We start from the raw sequence: 22,768 nt of genomic DNA, 5'->3' as shown, positions 1-22,768 counted from the left end.
ATACATCACACCACAAGACAGCCTGCAAAGAAGCAAATTTAAATGCGAATTCCGCCACTCTTCTACCTCCCAGTCACAAACAAGGAGACCACCATTGTCTCCACAAAGACAGAGTGGTCTCTGATAAAGAGCCTCTAAAGCTGGAGGAAGTCTGTTTGGGCTTTCAGGGAACAATCCTTAAGTATGAATACGACCTTGAACTCACCCCTTCTCCCTCACACCCCTCGCTCTCTATACCGTACCATTCTTCCTCCCTACTTACTTCTTGTTTTTCTTCTCTCCCTCCCTTACCAGCAGGGACATCCGGGGTCTGAAAGATTGTGTCTTTTCTGCGAGGCTTCATTAAAATTCATTTGTTTGAATAGGTTCATTCCTCCCGCCTCCGTCCTTTTTTTTCTGTTTTTCCATCTTGCACAGGAATTTGCATGAAAATAGAAGATCCCTCACCTTGATTAGCCGGTGCTCGCTGTTTGTGTGTGAGGGATTAGAGTTTTGTAAAAAAAATACAAACGTGTGGATAAGCGTGTGAGTGTTTCAGCTGTCCAGACTCATGAGGAGAGCTGCTCCTCTCTTGATCCAGTGATCCGGATTGACGGCGCCAGATTTCAGTTCCACAGCGATCACAAAGGAGGCTCTGCCCGCCCCGCCTGATCGCACAGGAAAGTAGTAGCAAGGACACAGGTAAATGTCTGCAAAGGAGAAGGGAGAGGCACACAAGGTTAAAGTGAATGTCAATTGCAAAGTTAACTAAAAGCTAAAACATGGCTCTCACTCTTGGCCATCTTCTTGCGGTTCTCCACAGGCTTGAAGTTGATGGGGGGAATGGGACACACCATCTGCATGGGCTCGGCCTCAACCAGGCACACCGCCTTTTTGTCCCAGGCGGCCCCTTCCAGGTACAATCCTCGCACATACACTCCATCCTGGAGGCAGCCAATGTGATATTTAAATATTGCTAGCAAACAAATGAGAATGTGCGGCTAGTAAGAAGTCACCTTTGGTGGGTTTTGGATTTGACTTTCGTCCACATTGCACACTGTAAAGTCCCAGGAGAGTGTGTCAACTGATACCTGCAGATAGGTGAGGTTTACAAAAATACACCAAAAATCGTCTTTGAGTTACCTGCCAGGTGTAGCCACTGGGTGCATCGTCGATTAAAGTAAATAACCACAGAGTTCTCTCTTTAGATGCAGGTAATAAAATATTGTCCATGGCTGTAGGCCACTGCCTGATGTATAACTCCATGCAGTGGCAGTAGCTGCATCTTAAGTATAATTGGTCAGCATCCAAAGGCTTTATCGAGCTGCAGCAAAGTGATATTATATCAGATTGTATTTTTTTTTTTTATCCTTTATAATTTGTCGTGTTGCATTTTTGTTACGTTTTGCTTGGTTTTTAAAAGATGTTGATCGAGGGGGTTGTCAGAGAAAACAGCGACGTACAAATGTTCAGTGTTTTATCGTTCATAGTCAACATTGTAAATCCCACATTCTTTAATGCATGTAAATTCTAATCAGTACTAACCGATTCTAGATCTGATACAAAATATGGTTGCTCTAATCTTGCGAGACTTCTGTGATGACGTCATACGAGAATGACGTTTTTATTTGCGACTGGCAGAGCAAAAAGGCAAACAGCACCAAAAAAGTTTACATACAATGCACACCCGATTATTAAAATTAAAGTGTGGTAAACGTTTGAATTAAAAAAAAAAAATAAATAAAAAAAAATGTTCAATCAGATAAAAGTATAGCCTTTTGTATTAGTCGCCAGCACGGCTAATCTGAGCTCTCATCTGTTGTAATGGCATGGAAACATTTAAACTGGCGATAAAGGAGCTAAGGATGCTAATGCTAGAAGACCTACCAACTGGCAAGACAAGGACACTGATTTGATAGACTTCCAGCTCCAACTTTGCCAAAACTCTGTGAGTTTATCACAGCATATACTACACTGTTCATTGTGCTAAAGACCTTGCTCAGAGCTGCCAGGACTCAATGCAATTTAAACCTTTCTCACGCCACACTTGACATTTCTCACACTTACAGTGGGGCAAAAAAGTATTTAGTCAGCCACCGATTGTGTAAGTTCTCCCACTTAAAATGATGACAGAGGTCTGTAATTTTCATCATAGGTACACTTCAACTGTGAGAGACAGAATGTGAAAAAAAATCCAGGAATTCACATTGTAGGAATTTTAAAGAATTTATTTGTAAATTATAGTGGAAAATAAGTATTTGGTCAACCATTCAAAGCTCTCACTGATGGAAACGAGGTTTTGGTTCAAAATCTCACGATACATGGCCCCATTCATTCTTTCCTTAACACGGATCAGTCATCCTGTCCCCTTAGCAGAAAAACAGCCCCAAAGCATGATGTTTCCACCCCCATGCTTCACAGTAGGTGTGGTGTTCTTGGGATGCAACTCAGTATTCTTCTTCCTCCAAACACGACGAGTTGAGTTTATACCAAAATGGATACATGGATGATACAGCAGAGGATTGGGAGAATGTCATGTGGTCAGATAAAACCAAAATAGAACTTTTTGGTATAAACTCAACTCGTCGTGTTTGGAGGAAGAAGAATACTGAGTTGCATCCCAAGAACACCATATTTACTGTGAAGCATGGAGGTGGAAACATCATGCTTTGGGGCTGTTTTTCTGCTAAGGGGATAGGATGACTGATCCGTGTTAAGGAAAGAATGAATGGGGCCATGTATCGTGAGATTTTGAGCCAAAACCTCCTTCCATCAGTGAGAGCTTTGAATGGTTGACCAAATACTTATTTTCCACCATAATTTACAAATGAATTCTTTAAAATTCCTACAATGTGAATTTCTGAATTTTTTTTCACATTCTGTCTCTCACAGTTGAAGTGTACCTCTAATTAAAATTATAGACCTCTGTCATCATTTTAAGTGGGATAACTTGCACAATCGGTGGCTGTCTAAATACTTTTTTGCCCCATTGTAGTTCCCTATTCACTATATACTTTTTCATAAACTTATATTATTTGCGGCCTGCCATAGTTCGAATAATTCTGATTGACTTACTGAAAGCAGCAATCAAAGAACAGTCCGTAAATTATTCTGCCTAAAGATAGCCAACCACAGAAGGCACTACGCAATGAAAACCAATCAGAAGTAAAGTAAATTCTTCTTTGTCTTTATATTTCACACACTTCAGTGCAGTGTTATCAACTTCAAATCTAGAATATATACATTTATCCATCACTCCATTTTCTTCCACTTGTCCCAATAGATATATAGATGTATATATATGTATATTTTGATATTTTTCATGGTCAAAATCGCGTAAATTCCACGTTTCCTGACCAAAACAATGCAGCAGATGAGAAGTGAGGCAGACAGAGGCGGTGCCTCCACGGCTACACACAGTGTGTATTGGGCGTGCCGTGCGAGGGGGCGCATGCTTGTTGCCACGTGGAAAAGGCAGGTCTTGAGGAAGCAAGTACCTCTGCCTCAAGGTAGGGGGTAATATATTGTCAACTTGCAGTTCAATGCCTCAGCAGTACTCTGAATCGCCACACTGGGAGAAGATGGGGCGCTCAAGCTAGCAGACACAGGTCTCTCCAGCGGAAGCCAGCATTTTTTTCTTTTCTTTTTTTAAACTGTATTTATAACAAACATGGCATTTTTATTAGAGTAAGCCAGCGTTTGTGGGTGTTTTTTGTCAGATGCAAAAATATTGTTTAATTTCTTGGAATGAAATTGAATTACAGTAAATGCATTTTTCAGCCAATACGAAAGATTATATACTGTATCCAAGATTAAATACTTTTCTAAACTGGACTTTAAGACAAAGTGAATGCGATCATACAAAGTACGTTTTCATGGAGAATAGCTATTGCTGCTTCACATACAAATACAGAAAGGTAAGATACACTCACAGTACTTGATTTATTCTGTTAAAAGCATATGAGACCAAAAAGTTTTTAATAACAACTTTATCAAATAGTTTTTGGACCCATTTATCATATTATAATATTATTATGATAAGGTTTTTATGAAAGTGAATAACTCCCTTTTTTCCTGGTTCTCTAATGTGCAACCTAGATCAACAATGACTGGAGATGCACATATGAATTTAAGTAAAAACAAAAAAAAAAGAAGAAAATAAAGTATGGATGCCTCACTTGGTGTTTAGTTCACCGCACGTCACTGATATACTGTATATATGCAGTCAAGAAAATAAGTATTTGAACACCCTGCTATTTTGCAAGTTCTCCCACTTAGAAATCATGGAAGGGTCTGAAATTTTCACGGTAGTTGCATGTCCACTGTATGAGAGATAACCTAAAAAGAAAAATCCAGAAATCACAATTTGAACACCTGTCTATCAGCTACAATTCTGACCCTCAAAGACCTGTTAGTCCGCCTTTAAAAGTCCTTCTCCACTCCACTGTATTATCCTGAATCAGATGCACCAGTGTGAGGTCGTTAGCTGCATAAAGACACCTGTCCACCCCATACAATCAGTAAGACCCAAACATTCAGCATGGCTAAGAGCAAGGAGCTGTCCAAAGACACCAGAGACACAATTGTACAACTCCACAAAGATGGAAAGGGCTCTGGAGAGATTGCCAAGCAGCTTGGTGAAAAAAGGTCCACTGTTGGAGCAATCATTAGAAAATGGAAGAAGCTAAACATGACGGTCAATCTCGATTGGAGTGGAGCCCCATGCAAGATATCCCCTGGTGGGGTCTAAGTGATGCTAAGACAGGTGAGGAATCAGCCCAGGACTACACGGCAGGACTTAGTCAATGACCTGAAAAGAGCTGGGACCACTGTTTCCACGGTCACTGTTGTTAGTTAATACACTAAGACGTCACGGTTTGAAATCATGCATGGCACGGAAGGTTCCCCTGCTTAAACCAGCACATGTTAAGGCCTGTCTTAAGTTTGCCAATGACCATTTGGATGATTCAGAGGAGTCATGGGGGAAAATTTTGTGGACAGATGAGACCACAATTGACCTTTTTGGTCATAGTTCCACTATGCGTGTTTGCAGGAAGAAGAATGATGCGTACCATCCCAAGAACACCAACCCTACTGTGAAGCATGGGGGTGGTAGCATCAGTGGACATGCACCTACTGTGAAAATTTCAGACCCCCCCATGATTTCTAAGTGGGAGAACTTGCAAAATAGCAGGGTGTTCAAATACTTATTTTATTCACTGTATATATATATATATATATATATATATATATATATATATATATATATATATATATATATATATATATATATATATATATATCTGTGTTGGCCCTGCGATGAGTTGGCAACTTTTCCAGGGTGTACACCGCCTTCCGGCCGATTTTAGCTGAGATAAGCACCAGCGCCCCCCGCGACCCCAAAGGGAATAAGCGGTAGGAAATGGATGGATGGATATTTAAATATATATATATATATATATATATATATATATATATATATATATTTATATACATCCATCCATTTCCTATATAAAATTGCGTGGTTTCCCTGTGTGAGCTTGACTGTGTTGACATTTTTAAAAGTAGTAACTACAAGTAAAGCTATTAGTTAATGAACCTTTTAACCATCTTTTTTTATTAAACTTTTCATCACATATCCCTGATTTCATTTGTTTTACCTCACCTATATTTTGTGCAGCGCTTTGTGATTTTATCTGTGAAAAACGCTTATAAATAAACTTTACCAACTTACTCGAGGTCCTCCCACCTCCAAAGACATGCAACTGGGGATAGGTTGATTGACAACACTAAATTGGCCCTAGTGTGTGAATTTGATTGTGAATGTTGTGGACCTAGTGTGTGAATGTGAGAGTGAATGTTGTCTGTCCATCTGTGTTGGCCCTGTGATGAGGTAGCGACTTGTCCAGGGTGTAGACTACCTTCCGCCCGATTGTAGCTGACCTGGCCCTAGCGTCCTCCGCGACCCCAAAGGGAATAAGCGGTAGAAAATGGATGAATGTATATATATATATATACTGTATGTATATATATATATATATATATATATATATATATATATATATATATATACATATATATATATATATATATATCTTGATTGGATTATCCAGAGAATAGTGCTCGATACCGTGGTAGAGCGCAATATGTAGGTGTGGGAAAAATCACAAGACTACTTCATCTCTACAGAACTGTTTCATGAGGGGTTCCCTCAATCATCAGGAGATTTATATTTATATATATATATATATATATATATATATATATATATATATATATATATATGGGCTGCGAATCTTTGGGTGTCCCACAATTCGATTCAATATCGATTCTTGGGGTTACGATTCAATTCAAAATCTTTTTTTTTTTTTCAATTCAACACGATTCTTTATTCAAAAACGATTTTTTCCCGATTTAAAAGGATTCTCTATTAATTCAATATATAGGATTTCAGCAGGATCCACCCGTTTGCTGACATGCAAGCAGAGTAGTAGATTTTTGTAAAAAGCCATTATAATTGTAAAGGAATAATGTAAATTTGTTTTAACTATTAAAAGAACCAAAAATATGACTTATTATATCTTTGTGAAAATATCGGACACAGTGTGTTGTCAAGCTTATGAGATGCGATGCAAGTGTAAGCCACTGTGACACAATTGTTCTTTTTTTTTAATTTTTATAAATGTCTAATGATAATGTCAATGAGGGATTTTTAATCACGGCTATGCTGAAATTATAACTAATATTGATACTGTTGTTGATAATATTCATTTTTGTGTCACTACTTTTGGTTTGTTCTTTGTCGTGTTTGTGTCTTCTCTTAATTGCTCTGTTTATTGCAGTTCTGAGTGTGGCTGGGTCAGGTTTGGTTTTGGAATTGGATTGCATTGTTATGGTATTGCTGTGCATTGTTTTGTTGGATTGATTAAAAGAAAATAAAAAGAGAATCGATTTTGAATCGCACAACGTGAGAATTGCAATTCAAACTCGAATCGATTTTTGTCCCACACCCCTGATGATTGAGGGAACCCCCTCATGAAACAGTTCTGTAGAGATGAAGTAGTCTTGTAATATATATATATATACATATATATATATATACAGTATATATATATATATACATATAAATACAGTGTATATATATATATATACATATATACAGTGTATATATATATACATATATATACAGTGTATATATATATATATATACATATATATACAGTATATATATATATATATACGTGTAAATATACACACACGCACACACACACACATACATACATACATACTGTACATAAACTCTTCACATTTGGGAAAAAACACCCTCTCCAATTATTGCCTGCTTCCAATTACTGTCCTATTGTTGCGGTTTAGGCACAAAAAAAAAAAGCATGGCTATATTTAGAGCTTTCAGGTTATAGCTATAACTATTATGATGATACTTGTGTGCCAGTGTATGTTTTGGTCATTTAACTTTATTTCATGAATGGAAATTGATCAATAAAAAAAGGACTACTTTATTTGAATTTCATTTTAGCATACAAAAAATAAAAATGAAAATAATAAAATATTTGTGATATGTTCTTAAAGATGTCTGTATTCAGTCCGCGTGCCATGTCTAAGATAATTTATTTGTGAGGCTCCAAAGACAGTTCAGCCAGAGTCACAGGCAGATATGCAGATATCGTAGTAAAGATCCCTGTGTTTACTTTGGTGTCGGAATATGAAAAAAACATTTGTTTTGGTCTATTTTCCATTTACATGATTTTTTTCAACAACCATTGACACACTGACCCTAGTGTGGCATCACTGGTTCACCTTGTGTTGCCGAGCGGCTGACTGCAGCACGGCAGTAAGGAAGCCATTGGGAAAGGTAAAGCCCGACAGCCAAAACAGGTTGGGAGGCTGCGCCTGCTCAGCCCAGCGTGAAAACTGAAGAACTCTCTGGCAGAGGTCGCGTGTCCACGCCGCCAGCAGCTTTAGAGAGGGGTACGCCTGGTGGACAGAAACCGTGCACAGTCACTTTTAATCAACTTTGTTTGCTCTGTCATAGCGTTGCAGGGTGTACATGCAAGGTTGAATAAGTAAGACATAAAGACTGTCATTGAATATAGAGTGAAAGAGAAAAGAAAGACCACATGGAAAAAAGTAACTACCTCCCCCCTTTTTTTTTCTTACAAAGAAGCTCAGTTGGAGGTAGCAAACCTAATAGCTGTCCAGTGCTCTTAAAAAAAGGAATGCACACACAAACATGCACCCAGCAGTAATGAGCCTTTGGCCGACGCTCAATAAGCTCGGAGTCTTTTTCAGAAAGATTATGTCGTTGGCTTTGTTGCAGCATTCAAAGCCAGCTAATGTGGTGACTAATTACTCATTTAATAACAGCTTCAAGGATGGAAATACGATATAAAAGAGGAAAATGTAGATATATCCATCCATCCATTCATTTTTTTCCACTTATCCAATGTCAGGATGTGGGGGCAGCAGCTTAAGCAGAGAAGCCCAGACTTCCCTCTCCTCAGCCACTTCGTACAGCTCCTCCTGGGGGATCCAGAGGCGTTCCCTGGCCAGCCGGGAGACTAAGTCTCTCCTGCCGGTCGGACGTGCCCTAAACACCTCCCTAGGGAGGCGTTTGGGTAGCATCCTGACCAGATGCCCGAACCTCCTCATCTGGCTCCTCTCCATGTGGAGGAGCAGCGGCTTTACTTTGAGCTCCTCCCGGATGACAGAGCTTCTCACCCTATCTCTAGGGGAGATCCCCGCCACATGGCGGAGGAAACTAATTTCAGCCGCTTGTACCCGTGATTTTGTCCTTTGGGCCATAACCCAAATCTCATGACCATAGGTGAGGATAGGAACGTAGATGACCGGCGAATTGAGAGCTTTGCCTTCCGGCTCAACTAATTCTTCACCACAACGGATTGAGACAGCATCCGCATTACTGAAGACGTAGCACTGATCCGCCTGTCAATCTCACAATCCACTCTTTCCTCACTCGTGAACAAGACTCCCAGGTACTTGAACTCCTCCACATGAGGCAAGATCTCCTCCCAAACTTGGAGATGGCACTACACGAAATGAAGATGTAATTGTAGAGAAAATGTGTGTGAGTGTGCATCTGCGTGCATGTCTGTCACCTTCTCCCAAAGTGGTGGAACTCGGGCGTCGTACATGCAGTTGAAAGTCTCCTCCAAGCTCGATGACATTACCACCAAGCCTTTGATTCCCTTCTCCAGCTCTACTAAGGATGATCTAACACACAAACATTCAACATGCTAATCTGCTACATTACCCCATTCAGTCGTGCACATTTTGCATAATTGGACACGGGATATGTTTTTTGACAAATACCAGCTGCAAAATAACACAATGTAACACAGAGATCATACATGATGGTGGTCAACAAGGAGTTGTATCTCTGGATCTCTTGCAGTAGAACCACATCCAACGGTGAAGGATCTAAAAAGAGTGAGCTGGCACCCTCGTAATCGATCACAGCCGGGATTGTCTGGCGCACGTCGGCCAACAGATCCAGCACCTGGAGACAGTAAAAAACAGGTACACTCAGTCGAAGGCAACAATTAATTTGATACATTCCCCCATGGGTGAGATTCCTGCACAGAAACTAAAACATGTGCAATGTCACGTCGGATTTGTAATTTATGCAACCAAGTAATGGAGAATTCAGCTGGCCCATAAGGGTGTACATTCTGCATCACATAACACTGATAAGCATCTCTAAGTGTTGCATAACCAAATTACGGGCGTCGCTCTGTAGAAGGCCAAGGTTTGTTTCCCTAGGAAATTGTCCTTATGGTTCTTGCTACGAATAGAATGTGACTGTGTCAGAGACAAAAAAAGTGAGTCAAATCTCTCTTTTTTTTTCCCCTTTCCAGCTTCTCAGGCCAATCATATTGTTGATGTAGATGCCCATAACGGCTGTACAGGTTTACTTTACTAAAGAGAAGTGTGGGATACTTCTATTGTTGCCTTATTTGTATTTGACTTTATTAAATGTATTTATATTATCATTTGGTGCAGCCGGGCCCGAGCAGGAGGGGATAGACAGAGAAAAAAAGGAAGACAGAGGGAGAAATTGTGGGGACAAAAGGGGGATAAGACAGAGTTGACAATAACAATAAGGGCAGGGGTTGACAACAATAACAACAACAATAGAACATCATTAGCAAATACGATATTAACAAATATGATAGTAAAAGTGAGAGTAAAGAAGTAGTTAGTGAAATAAATAATACAGAAATGACCATCTATCCATTTTCCCTCCATCTACCGCTTGTCCCTTTTGGGGTCGCGGGGAGTGCTGGAGCCTATCTCAACTGCATTCGGGCAGAAGGCGGGGTCAGGGCCAACACAGATGGACAGACAACATTCACACTCTCATTCAGCCACTAGGGCCAATTTAGTTTTGCCAATCAACCTATCCCCTGGGAAATGACAATGAACATTATTACACTACAAATGGAGCAAAACAAATACCAACAGAAATAGCACTACTGATCATGAATAATAACAATAATTTACCTTTAATATCAAAAATACAATTGTTCAAATGCAACAATACATATATGTAATGATAACCTGAAATACAAAAGAACGCAGATAAATGAAGGGGAAGGAAGAGAAGCCAGCTATATCAACCTTGTAGATTGTTATAGTAACAATAAGTTAAAAGTTTTGTCAATGTGCAATGGGTTACTCAGTTTCCCCTAGGGCAGGGGTTGGCAACCCGCGGCTCCGGAGCCGCATGCAGCTCTTTGATCACTCTGGTGTGGCTCAGCTGTAAACTTGCCGACCTTCCCGTATTTACCGGGAGATTTCTGCCCTCTGTGCCTTTCCCTAAAATTGTCTGAGGTATGCATACTGCGATTTTCAGTCGGACAAAATTGAGGGCGGGCCGTGATGGCAATACCCATAACATCTTCTGTTACATGTAATAATGCCCGCTGTTACACAATACTATGAGCGTGCCGGCCGGTCACGTATTGTGTGAAACCTGTATTACAATCCTCAAGCGATTGAAAGGCATACTTGTTCAACAGCCATACAGGTTACACTGAAGGTTGTGATATAAACAACTTTAACACTGTTACTAATATGCGCCACAATGTGAACCCACAGCAAACAAGAATGACAAACACATTTCGGGAGAACATCCTCACTATAACACAACATAAACACGACAGAACAAATACCCAGAATCCCATGTATCTCTGACTATTCCGGGCTACATTATACACCCCCGCCCCCCCCAACCCCGCCCATCTCAACCAACGCAGGAGGGGTTCATGGTTGGTGGTAGCGGGGTGTATAATGTAGCCTGGAAGAGTCAGGGTTGCATGGGATTCTGGGTATTTTTTATGTTGTGTTTATGTTGTGTTACAGTGCGGATGTTTTCCCGAAATGTGTTTGTCATTCTTGTTTGGTGTGGGTTCACAGTGTGGCGCATATTTGTAAAAGTGTTAAAGTTGTTTAAACTAGCGCCCTCAGTGTGACCTGTATGGTGTGACCTGACTGGTAAGCTGTTCGTACAAGTTGTGGAGGGCACTAAAGACAGTGCCTTCGTGGCACTCCCTTATTTTTGTTGACTGGGTATTACTCAGCAGACATCCGGCGGAATAGTCACTCTGTAACCCACGAGTCTCCCGGACAAATCGGGAGGATTTGTATGCGTGATGCTGATGAGGGGCATTCATATAATACTCACTGGCCGCTAGAGATGCGCGGATAGGCAATTATATCATCCGCAACCGCGTCACCAAAGTCGTCATCCACCCGCCATCCACCCGAACCAACAAATTTGATTTGAATCGCATGGGTTTGCTGCTAGCGGGGTGTATAACATAGTCAGGAAGTGTCATGGATACAAAGGATTCTGGGTATTTGTTGTGTTGCATTTATGTTGTGTTACTGTGAGGATGTTCTACTGAAATGTGTTTGTCAATCTTGTTTGGTGTGGCTTCACAGCGTGGCGCATATTACTAAGAGTGTTAAAATTGTTTATATCACAACCATTAGTGTACTCTGTGTCACCCAGTATGCCTTGCAGTCGTGTGCGTGTTGCCGCGGAAGCCACACACAACATGATGCTGGACTGATAAGCAGATCGTACATGATGTAGAAGGCGACAAAGTCAATGGCTTCATAGCACGCCCTAATACTTATTATCTGGGTGACTGCCGGCAGTCATTTTAGAGAATATTAGCGTCTCCTATTGTCTTCTTCGCTTTGTGACACGGGTCTTAAATGGCTCTTTGAATGGCAAAGGATACCGATCCCAGAACCATGTGTAGCAAATATTTCCGGATGGTTCAACCGCCACCCGCCCGAATCTAATTAAAATCTATTTTTTCGTCATGTCACCCACCCGACCCGCGGTTTATCCGCGGACTCCGCGGATGAGACCGCAAACCGCGCATCTCTACTGGCCGCACTAACATCAAATCTTCATATTTAATTGCGAGCCGCGTGTCTGAGACCCCTGGTTTATACATAGCACAAAGCACAAAAAAAACTCTGTATGCAGTGTTATTTCATTATAAATTTTAAGAGTCTTGTGGCTCCCATTATTTTCTTTATTTTGTGAAACGGGTCAAAATGGCTCTTTGAGTGGTAAAGGTTGCCGACCCCTGCCCTAGGGTGACAACGTTAATATATGTCGGATAAAATGTGATTATATGCATGAGTGTATGTATGTACAGTGGGGCAAAAAAGTATTTAGTCAGCTATCGATTGTGCAAGTTCTCCCACTTAAAATGATGACAGAGGTCTGTAATTTTCATCATAGGTACACTTCAACTGTGAGAGACAGAATATGAAAAAAAATCCAGGAATTCACAATGTAGGAATTTTAAATAATTTATTTGTAAATTATGGTGGAAAATAAGTATTTGGTCACTTCAAACAAGGAAGATCTTTGGCTCTCACAGACCTATAACTTCTTCTTTAAAAAGCTCTTCTGTCCTCCATTCGTTACCTGTATTAATGGAACCTGTTTGAACCTGTCATCTGTATAAAAGACACCTGTCCACAGCCTCAAACAGTCAGACTCCAAACTCCCCCATGGCCAAGACCAGAGAGCTGTCGAAGGACACCAGGAAAAGAATTGTAGACCTGCACCAGACTGGAAAGAGTGAATCTACAATAGGCAAGCAGCTTGGTGTGAAAAAATCAACTGTGGGAGCAATTATCCACTGATAATCTCCCTCGATCTGGGGCTCCACGCAAGATCTCATCCCGTGGGCTCAAAATGATCATGAGAACGGTGAGCAAAAATCCCAGAACCACACGGGTGAACCTGGTGAATGACCTGCAGAGAGCTGGGACCAAAGTAACAAAGGTTACCATCAGTAACAGACTACGCCGACAGTGAATCAAATCCTGCAGTGCCAGACGTGTCCCCCTGCTTAAGCCAGTGCATGTCCAGGCCCGTCTAAAGTTTGCCAGAGAGCACATGGATGATACAGCAGAGGATTGGGAAAATGTCATGTGGGCAGATGAAACCAAAATAGAACTCCATCCATCCATCCATCTTCTTCCGCTTATCCGAGGTCGGGTCGCGGGGGCAACAGCCTAAGCAGGGAAACCCAGACTTCCCTCTCCCCAGCCACTTCGTCTAGCTCTTCCCGGGGGATCCCGAGGCGTTCCCAGGCCAGCCGGGAGACATAGTCTTCCCAACGTGTCCTGAGTCTTCCCCGTGGCCTCCTACCGGTTGGACGTGCCCTAAACACCTCCCTAGGGAGGCGTTCGGGTGGCATCCTGACCAGATGCCCGAACCACCTCATCTGGCTCCTCTCGATGTGGAGGAGCAGCGGCTTTACTTTGAGTCCCTCCCGGATGACAGAGCTTCTCACCCTATCTCTAAGGGAGAGCCCCGCCACACGGTGGAGGAAACTCATTTCGGCCGCTTGTACCCGTGATCTTATCCTTTCGGTCATGACCCAAAGCTCATGACCATAGGTGAGGATGGGAACGTAGATCGACCGGTAAATTGAGAGCTTTGCCTTCCGGCTCAGCTCCTTCTTCACCACAACGGATCTGTACAACGTCCGCATTACTGAAGACGCCGCACCGATCCGCCTGTCGATCTCACGATCCACTCTTCCCTCACTCGTGAACAAGACTCCTAGGTATTTGAACTCCTCCACTTGGGGCAGGGTCTCCTCCCCAACCCAGATTTCCCTCGCCCGGACGCGGGTCACCGGGGCCCCCCTCTGGAGCCAGGCCCGGAGGTGGGGCACGATGGCGAGCGCCTGGTGGCCGGGCCTGTTCCCATGGGGCCCGGCCGGGCACAGCCCGAAGAGGCAACGTGGGTCACCCCTCCAATGGGCTCACCACCCATAGCAGGGGCCATAGAGGTCGGGTGCATTGTGAGCTGGGCGACAGCCGAAGGCAGGGCACTGGCGGTCCGATCCTCGGCTACAGAAGCTAGCTCTTGGGACGTGGAACGTCACGTCACTGGGGGGGAAAGAGCCTGAGCTAGTGCGCGAAGTCGAGAAATTCCGGCTGGATATAGTTGGACTCACTTCGACGCACAGCAAGGGCTCTGGAACCACTTCTCTCAAAATAGAACTTTTTGGTATAAACTCAACTTGTCGTGTTTGGAGGAAGAAGAATACTGAGTTGCATCCCAAGAACACCATATCTACTGTGAAGCATGGGGGTGGAAACATCATGCTTTGGGGCTGTTTTTATGCCAAGGGGACAGGACGATTGATCCGTGTTAAGGAAAGAATGAATGGGTTCATGTATCGTGAGATTTTGAGCCGAAACCTCCTTCCATCAGTGAGAGCTTTGCATGGTTGACCAAATGCTTATTTTCCACCATAATTGACGAAATCTTTTTTTTAAATTCCTACAATGTGAATTCCTGGATTTTTCACATTCTGTTTCTCACAGTTGAAGTGTACCTATGATGAAAATTACAGACTTCTGTCATCATTTTAAGTGGGAAAACTTGCACAATCGGTGGCTGACTAAATACTTTTCTGCCCCACTGTATATGTACTTGTATATGTACAGTATGTGAATATGTATGTTTGTACAGTGAATGTATATGTACAGTATGTGTATATGTATGTTTTTACAGTGAATGTAAGTGTACAGAATGTGTATATGTATTTTAGTACAGTGAATGTGCGTGTGTATGTACGGACTTTGAGTGTGTAGGTATGTATTGTATTTGTGTATGTATGTGGGAGCGTAGGTACCTATGTATGTATGAATAACTGTGTGTGTATGTGAATATTTCTGTGCATGTACAATGTAGTCAAATCTCTTTTGTTCTCACCACACCTTGTCCTCCCGACTGGGACCAGACCCTGCTGTGCTGGCGCTGGTCACCTGGGGCTGCAGGGACAGCAGTGTGTCAAACAGGGACTTTGTCTCTGCGATCTGGCTTGCAATATCAGCATTAGGGTGCTGGCCAAACAAGTCGGGGTGCTCTGTGGACGGCAGCATGTTTATGAAGTCCTTGTAGGAGGACAGGGGTCCATCGTGAGGGATGTAATATGAGGATAGGGTGGACAACCTAAGAGGAGAATTCAGATAAATTGTGTGTTAAAAGCATTGAACTAAAGCAATATAAGGAAAGTTTCAGCCACTCGATGTCCACATGGTGGTGCTGCCATGCTGCAAAAGTGAGGGAGCATGAAAGCCACAAGTGTATTTTGGGAAAATGTGTCAAAAATATACAAATCCTGATTCCATATGAGTTGGGAAATTGTGTTAGATGTAAATATGAACGGAATACAATGATTTGCAAATCCTTTTCAACCCATATTCAATTGAATGCACTACAAAGACAAGATATTTGATGTTCAAACTCATAAACTTAATTTTTTTTGTGCAAATAATAATTAACTTAGAATTTCATGGCTGCAACACGTGCCAAAGTAGTTGGGAAAGGGCACGTTCACCACTGTTACATCACATTTTCTTTTAATAACACTCAATAAACGTTTGGGAACTGAGGAAACTAATTGTTGAAGCTTTGAAAGTGGAATTATTTACCATTCTTGCTTGATGTACAGCTTAAGTTGTTCAACAGTCCGTTGTCTTGTCGTATTTTACGCTTCATAATGCGCCACACATTTTCAATGGGAGACATGTCTGGACTGGAAGCGGGCCAGGAAAGTACCCTCACTCTTTTACTACGAAGCCACGCTGTTGTAACTAACACCTGGCTTGGCATTGTCTTGCTGAAATAAGCAGGGGCGTCCATGATACTGTTGCTTGGATGACAATATATGTTGCTCCAAAACCTGTATGGACCATTCAGCGTTAATGGTGCCTTCACAGATGTGTAAGTTACCCATGCCTTGGGCACTAATACACCCCCATACCATCACAGATGCTGGCTTTTGAACTTTGCGCCTATAACAATCCGGATGGTTATTTTCCTCTGTGTTCCGGAGGACACCACGTCCACAGTTTCCATATATAATTTGAAATGTGGACTCGTCAGACCACAGAACACTTTTCCACTTTGCATCAGTCCATCTTAGATGAGCTCGGGCCCAGCGAAGCCGGCGGCGTTCCTGAGTGTTGTTGATAAATGGCTTTCGCTTTGCATAGTAGAGTTTTAACTTGCACTTACAGATGTAGCGACCAACTGTAGTTACTGACAGTGGTTTTATGAAGTGTTCCTGATCTCGGTTTTTGATACAGTACCGCCTGAGAGATCAAAGGTCCGTATTATCATCGCTTACATGCAGTGATTTCTCCAGATTCTCTGAACCTTTTGATGATTTTACGGACCGTAGATGGTAAAATCCCTAAATTCCTCGCAATAGCTCGTTGAGAAATGTTGTTCTAAAACTGTTCAACAATTTGCTTACAAATTGGTGACCCTCGCCCCATCCTTGTTTGTGAATTACTTAGCATTTCATGGAAGCTGCTTTTATACCCAATCATGGCACCAACCTGTTCCCAATTAGCCTGCACACCTGTGGGATGTTCCAAATAGGTGTTTGATTAGCATCCCTCAACTTTATCAGTATTTATTGACACCTTTCACAACGTCTTTGTCACGTGTTGCTGGCATCAAATTCTAAAGTTAATGATTATTTGCAAAATAAAATAATGTTTATCAGTTTTAACATCAAATATGTTGTCTTTGTAGCATATTCAACTGAGTATGGGTTGAAAATGATTTGCAAATCATTGTATTTATATTTACATCTAACACAATTTCCCAACTCATATGGAAACGGGGTTAATATATATATATATATATATGTATACTGGCAGTATACAGCATGGAATAAGCCTGTGTGCCCATTACTTGAAGTGAGTCTCAGCAACTGCTGCCTCGCAGAAGTAGTCGTTGATATAGGTGGTGAGAAGACGTCTGTCCCAGTCGTCAGTCACATGACCTCCATAGTTCACCTCTGCGATGAGATACTTGAGGGCGTCCCAGGGTATTTGCTCATACTCGTTCAGGTACAGACTGAGCAAATTCTCGCTGACCTGCAGGAGACGACATAACATTATCAGCCTGAATTAGACAACAACATGAACACTAGTTACCTCAAAGTCTGAATTGTTGAATCCATAGATAATGTTCCAGCCCAGCTGCAGGAACTTATTTCGTTCCAGAAGAATGCTGTGAAAAAAGCAGAGAGAGAAGAGCAGCTTCCTGTAGAAGACTGGTTTGGAGCAGCGGGTGAACTGAGTCTCGGTCACCAGATGGTAGAGACGCTTCATGTTGGCTTTTACTCCCTGAGTAAAAGCCACATACACATAATCATGTGTGTGTATACTGTATCTCCATATTGTGTGGGTCACAAAGTGTTCCAGGCTCTACCTTTGGAGGCTCTGTGGTCATCTTGATGCCCGCCTGCAGGATGTTGATGGGAAAATCCGGATGTGGTGAAGAACTGAGCCAAAGTCGGAAGTCTGTGTGGGGCTTCTCCACATCTAACTGATCCACCAGCTTATCAAGCTCGGGCATCCAAGAGAGTGAGAGGTGGCAGTTAGCAAGAAAGACCCAGTGGCCTAGGGCAGAAAATTAAAAAAAATAGGCACTCAGTAGTTAGACCGCTTGCCAGGCATTTGTCACATGTAAAATATAGGATCTCATAAGGAAACAGAAAATAGATACCCTTTTGGACGCCCTCTTTGATCATTTTCCTGGCAAAAGGAGCCTGGCCCTGACCCAAGGAAAGAGCGTGAAAATTTTTGCTCATGCCCGATGTCTCGGCCAGCTGCAGCAGCGCTCCTGTGGGGTCTACGCCAGGAGACAAGACAAAGACCAGCGGAGACATGGATGAAGATTCATCCACGACCTGGTGTGAAAACAGAGTTTGGGATCAGAACTGAGCGGGTAACAAGACGTTGTTTAATGGCGTACTCACAGCCTTCATGTCGAGAACAGGTGGCTCTACAAAACGAGGCCCCAGGTTGTTGACAATAAAGGTGGTGGAACAGAACAAGACACGGTCTGACCGCAGAGAACGGACTATGAGCATCCTCTGAAGCTCGTTACAGCTGTTCTCCCAGTCTCCTGCAGGGACCAGACAGAAGTAACATGGCTTACTGAAGGGCAGTTTGGGAGCCAAAATGTAAAACCAGAAAAGGGGGATAATGAGAGAAGAAAATTCCTGAGAGAGGAGCAGTTGAATTTAACAATCATTATTGTGTCTATTGCTACACTACAGCATCATGTACAAATGTCTAATTAGAAACTAACAGTAACAACACTTAAAATTTGTAATTAAGTTTGTGCAGCTGTAGCGCAGTAGAAAAAGTAAAGCATTGATGCTGTGGGGAATGACACCACTGTATGCTTTTTGTTCTATCTTTGGTAGTGGTGCAGGGACAGAGAAGAAATGTGGTTGGAGAAGTCAACATGTTGGATAACAGTCAAGGAAGGTCACATTGTGTGCAGGTCAGAAGATAGTGTAAATATCTCAATTTGAATATCAGTAAGTGATTTGTATTCAAGTTTGGAGATCACTACAAATAATGTTTTGGGTTTTTGTTGCCATCCTTCACAAGCGTTCAGGGTCCTGGTTATTTATAAATGTTTGTATAATGTTACAACTTTCTAATATAAATGAGCTGAATATGTCAACAAGGTGCTAATGATTATTGAATTAAAACTGGTTCTATACAACAGGGTATTTTGTACACACTCTTTCATTTGCTAAAACAAAGAGCCTGCAGTTATTCTATTTTCTTTTTTCTATTTGTATATTTGACTATTTATAGACAAACAACATACAAAACAAGCATTCAAGACCTATGGACAATTTAAAGTTTTCTCTTATGCATATTTTTTGAATGTGCGAGGAAGCTGAACTAATTAGCGAAAACACATGCATGCACAGTGAGAACATGCAAACTCCTTACAGTGATGCCCAAACAGAGATTTAAAACTGTGTTTCTTAAATGTGCTGCCAAAATGCTAGCCACTAGTCTATTGTGTGGCACCCTTCTGGCAACCTCTCTGTGTGAAAACTAATTTGGGAACCCTGTCTTACACCATACACAAACCTGGCAGAGGGGCTTTCTCTGGCTCTGCACTGGTGAACCAAAGCTTCCAGTCCCGGGGATATTTTTCAAATGAGGCCATGATGCCATGGAAGTTGGGCAGTTTGTCCAATTCTGTGATGTTGTCCCAGCTGGAATCCACAAGCCAATTAGTGCACGGGTTTTCCATTTGATCCCTCTTGTCAAGTACCTGGAAACAAAAGCACACTCGTCGCAGGTCATCGTGGAAAAATTTGATCAATTACTAATGCAGTTGAGCAAGCTTTTCTTACAATTCCACCACGGAGGAAGAAGCTGTACTCATCCATGTTGAGTGTGCCGGCAACTTCAAGGATTTTGGCGCACATTTGGAAACTGAAAAGAAGCTTGTGCATCTCAAACAGACCACGGCACGCATATCTGCAAGGAAACATGCATAAAGGGGTTTCCATGAGGATGATATCAATATGATTTGACCTCACATCTTAGCTGCACCTTACTTGTACACTGCATATGTGTGGAAGTCGTTGAGGTTGATAATCCTTTCCTCCAGCTTTAGGCTGCTCTTGCTCTTCTCAATGCTGAGGTTAAACAGGTTGATGTATGCATCCAGTGAAAACTGGTACATGGGATCAATGCGCCCCATGTCATTAAGAATGAAGAAGAGAATGGAGGCCCGCTGAGCACATGCACGGTAGGCCTGTCAAAGTTAAACATTTGATTAAATTCATTAAAATAGACAGAAAGTGACACATGAGCACTGTTAGCCTGCTTTTGCGCCAGACCTCTCGAGCAGTATCAATCTTGATTTCAGTCACTTCACTGGTCTCCAGCTGCTCTGAAACCTCAGAGGCCGTCACTTTGGATGTCTGCAGGGTGTTCACCAGCTGTACGTCGTCCAGCAAAGAACCACTCGCCTCATTCAACAGCCTGGTGGAGGGGAAAAAAACTTTGTGAACATGTAATTGATATCACCCATTTATAAATAGATGTTTTTCTTTGAAAATCACATGTATTCACCTGAGGATCTCATCTTCTAGCTCCTGCAGCCGTCTCTTTCCTGAAGCAATGCTCATCACCAGATTGTCTTTTTGCTCTTCCAGGTCTGGACGTTCCTTACGCACCACAATACCAAGGAGTTGGGCTTCCAAACCCTGTCAGTACACACATTGAGATTAATACATCACTCAAAAAAATGTATTAGAATAATGATAACAACAACATGATAATACATCTTAAAAACTCCAACCTGCTCTTTGACAGCAAAGTTGACAATGATAGTCTTTGTAGAAATCTCAGGGGTGTAGTGGGGGTTAGACAGTTTGGTGGTAATGTAGAAACGAAATTCTGGACTGTACTCCACATCCTTGTCACCCAACTTCAAAATTAGCCGGCCACCTGAGAAGCGAACCAAAGTGAAGTACATTGAACTTGGACTTTCACTTGACCATTACATGGGACATCTATTTGTCTGTGTGTGTCTGACCTATTCGAGTCAGAGACTTGTTGAGAATCGGGTTTAGAGACGGGTCTAAGTTTTCCTGGACATTCTGCAGCAAGACAGGATTTCCAAACTGGATGGCATTCTCCAGTATAAGCAAGTAATCTGGCATCTGGAAGTCGATGAGTTTAAGACCCTGCACACATTCACATACAAATTATTGAGTTTTTTTATATGTTTTATTATGATTAATTAATTGTTTTTTTAAATAATGATTTATGTGATTTTTATTTCATAGTATATACAGTTGTGCTCTTAACTTCAAATACCCCTGCAGATTGTTTTCCAATTTAAAGATTCCAACAACAGTGTTCCAACTCTATTTAGTAAGTGGAAAATGATGGATTCTGTTGAAACAACGCAACAGACAGGTAGACCACCATACATTTCCAGAAAAATAGTTTGGGAGGCAAATAAAAGGCTGCACATAACTTAAGATGAGATACAGGATTCTCTAAAGAAAGTGGTGTGGTTGTTTCAAACTGGCAGAGTTGGAAAAAGACAGCCATTAATACACAAGTGCAACAAAGCAGCCTGTTTTCAATACGCCAAACACACAAATGCACAGAGAGAAGCCTCAAAACTTCTGGAACAAAGTTATTTGGGCAGATGAGATGAGATCCTTGAAAATTTGGGCACATCCTGAAACATTACATTTGCAGAGAAGTCAACAAAACTGCTTTCATTATCTGTCTATCATCACTATTGTACATCATTGGGGATGGCGTGGCAAAGTTGGTCGAGTGGCTGTGCCAGCAATCTGAGGGTTACTGGTTCAATTCCCCCCTTCTACCATCCTAGTCACGTCCGTTGTGTCCTTGGGAAAGACACTTCACCCTTGCTCCTGATGAGTCCTGGTGAGCGCCTTGCATGGCAGCTCCCGCCGTCAGTGTGTGAATGTGTGTGTAAATGGGCGAATGTGAAAATACTGTCAAAGCGCTTTGGGCTCCTTAAAAAGGGGTAGAAAAACGCTGTACAAGTACAACCCATTTACCATTTACCAACATTCCTACTGTGACACACGTTGGTTTGCTAATGTTTTGGAGATGTGTAAGTTGCAAAGCAGCAGGGAACGTGGTCAAAATTGATTCTAAGATGAATGCAGCATGATATTAGAAGGGGATTTACTCGAGTAACTTCACTACTTATCCCCAAAATCTGCCAAGGGACGTACTGTACTTGGACATTCCAACATGACAAATATCCACAACACAATAGGTGGCCATCTCAGTTTCCCAATATCATTGAGACACTCTTAAGAAGATTTCAAACGTGCTGTTATGGTAAGGTAGACCAAGTACTTACAGGAACTGGAGGCTTTTTGCCATCAAAAACGGGCAACATTACCATCTAAGAAAATGAAGAGGTTTTGTATTTTTAGCTTTTGTTGTTTTCAATATTGGTTTGTACTGCAGCACTTTAATATGTATTTCAATGAACATTGTAAAACAAACAATATCTAGCAAATAATAGCAGCCATTTGAGACATTTGTGATTAAGGGCTATATAAGTAAATTTTGATTGATTGATTAACATGTTATTGTTATTTATCATTTCCAGCGGGCGTTGTAATGTCGTACTCTTTTCAGCGGTCCTTGAACACCTCAATCTCGTAATCCTCTGAGTATAGAACACTCACTTGGTGCTAAGAGAGCACATCTTATAGGTTCAATGAGCACAATTGAATAGCTTATTGTCCAGACAGCGGCATATTTATCTAAGTGTAGATTGGGGTGTGTTGTTTCTATGGGGTAATACATTAATGCCTCTTGTTTTCATGTTACAATTTAAGCCAGT

General features: G+C 41.8%; 1 protein-coding gene across 1 annotated transcript in view; it reads right to left on the bottom strand.

Annotated features, from left to right (window-relative positions):
• Positions 1-22,768, bottom strand: part of dnah2 (dynein, axonemal, heavy chain 2) — a 50,410-nt gene continuing 27,642 nt past the window's right edge. Inside the window, exons 68-86 of the mRNA XM_061913521.1 lie at positions 20,957-21,107; positions 20,720-20,868; positions 20,491-20,624; positions 20,256-20,400; positions 19,971-20,170; positions 19,764-19,890; positions 19,495-19,681; positions 18,354-18,502; positions 18,101-18,284; positions 17,804-17,994; positions 17,527-17,718; positions 17,282-17,466; positions 15,292-15,526; positions 9,358-9,517; positions 9,117-9,220; positions 7,798-7,974; positions 996-1,070; positions 773-923; positions 1-689 (exon numbers count right to left, since the gene is read on the bottom strand). Coding sequence (XP_061769505.1) covers positions 535-689; positions 773-923; positions 996-1,070; positions 7,798-7,974; positions 9,117-9,220; positions 9,358-9,517; positions 15,292-15,526; positions 17,282-17,466; positions 17,527-17,718; positions 17,804-17,994; positions 18,101-18,284; positions 18,354-18,502; positions 19,495-19,681; positions 19,764-19,890; positions 19,971-20,170; positions 20,256-20,400; positions 20,491-20,624; positions 20,720-20,868; positions 20,957-21,107 — 3,051 coding nt within the window. The 3' untranslated portion in view covers positions 1-534. The remainder of the gene's footprint in view (positions 690-772; positions 924-995; positions 1,071-7,797; positions 7,975-9,116; positions 9,221-9,357; positions 9,518-15,291; positions 15,527-17,281; positions 17,467-17,526; positions 17,719-17,803; positions 17,995-18,100; positions 18,285-18,353; positions 18,503-19,494; positions 19,682-19,763; positions 19,891-19,970; positions 20,171-20,255; positions 20,401-20,490; positions 20,625-20,719; positions 20,869-20,956; positions 21,108-22,768) is intronic.

The sequence above is a fragment of the Nerophis ophidion genome, linkage group LG10 (genome assembly GCF_033978795.1).
Source record: "Nerophis ophidion isolate RoL-2023_Sa linkage group LG10, RoL_Noph_v1.0, whole genome shotgun sequence".
Classification (NCBI taxonomy): domain Eukaryota; kingdom Metazoa; phylum Chordata; class Actinopteri; order Syngnathiformes; family Syngnathidae; genus Nerophis; species Nerophis ophidion.
Note: the sequence above shows the minus strand (reverse complement) of the source record. Positions and strands in the feature narration are given on the sequence as shown.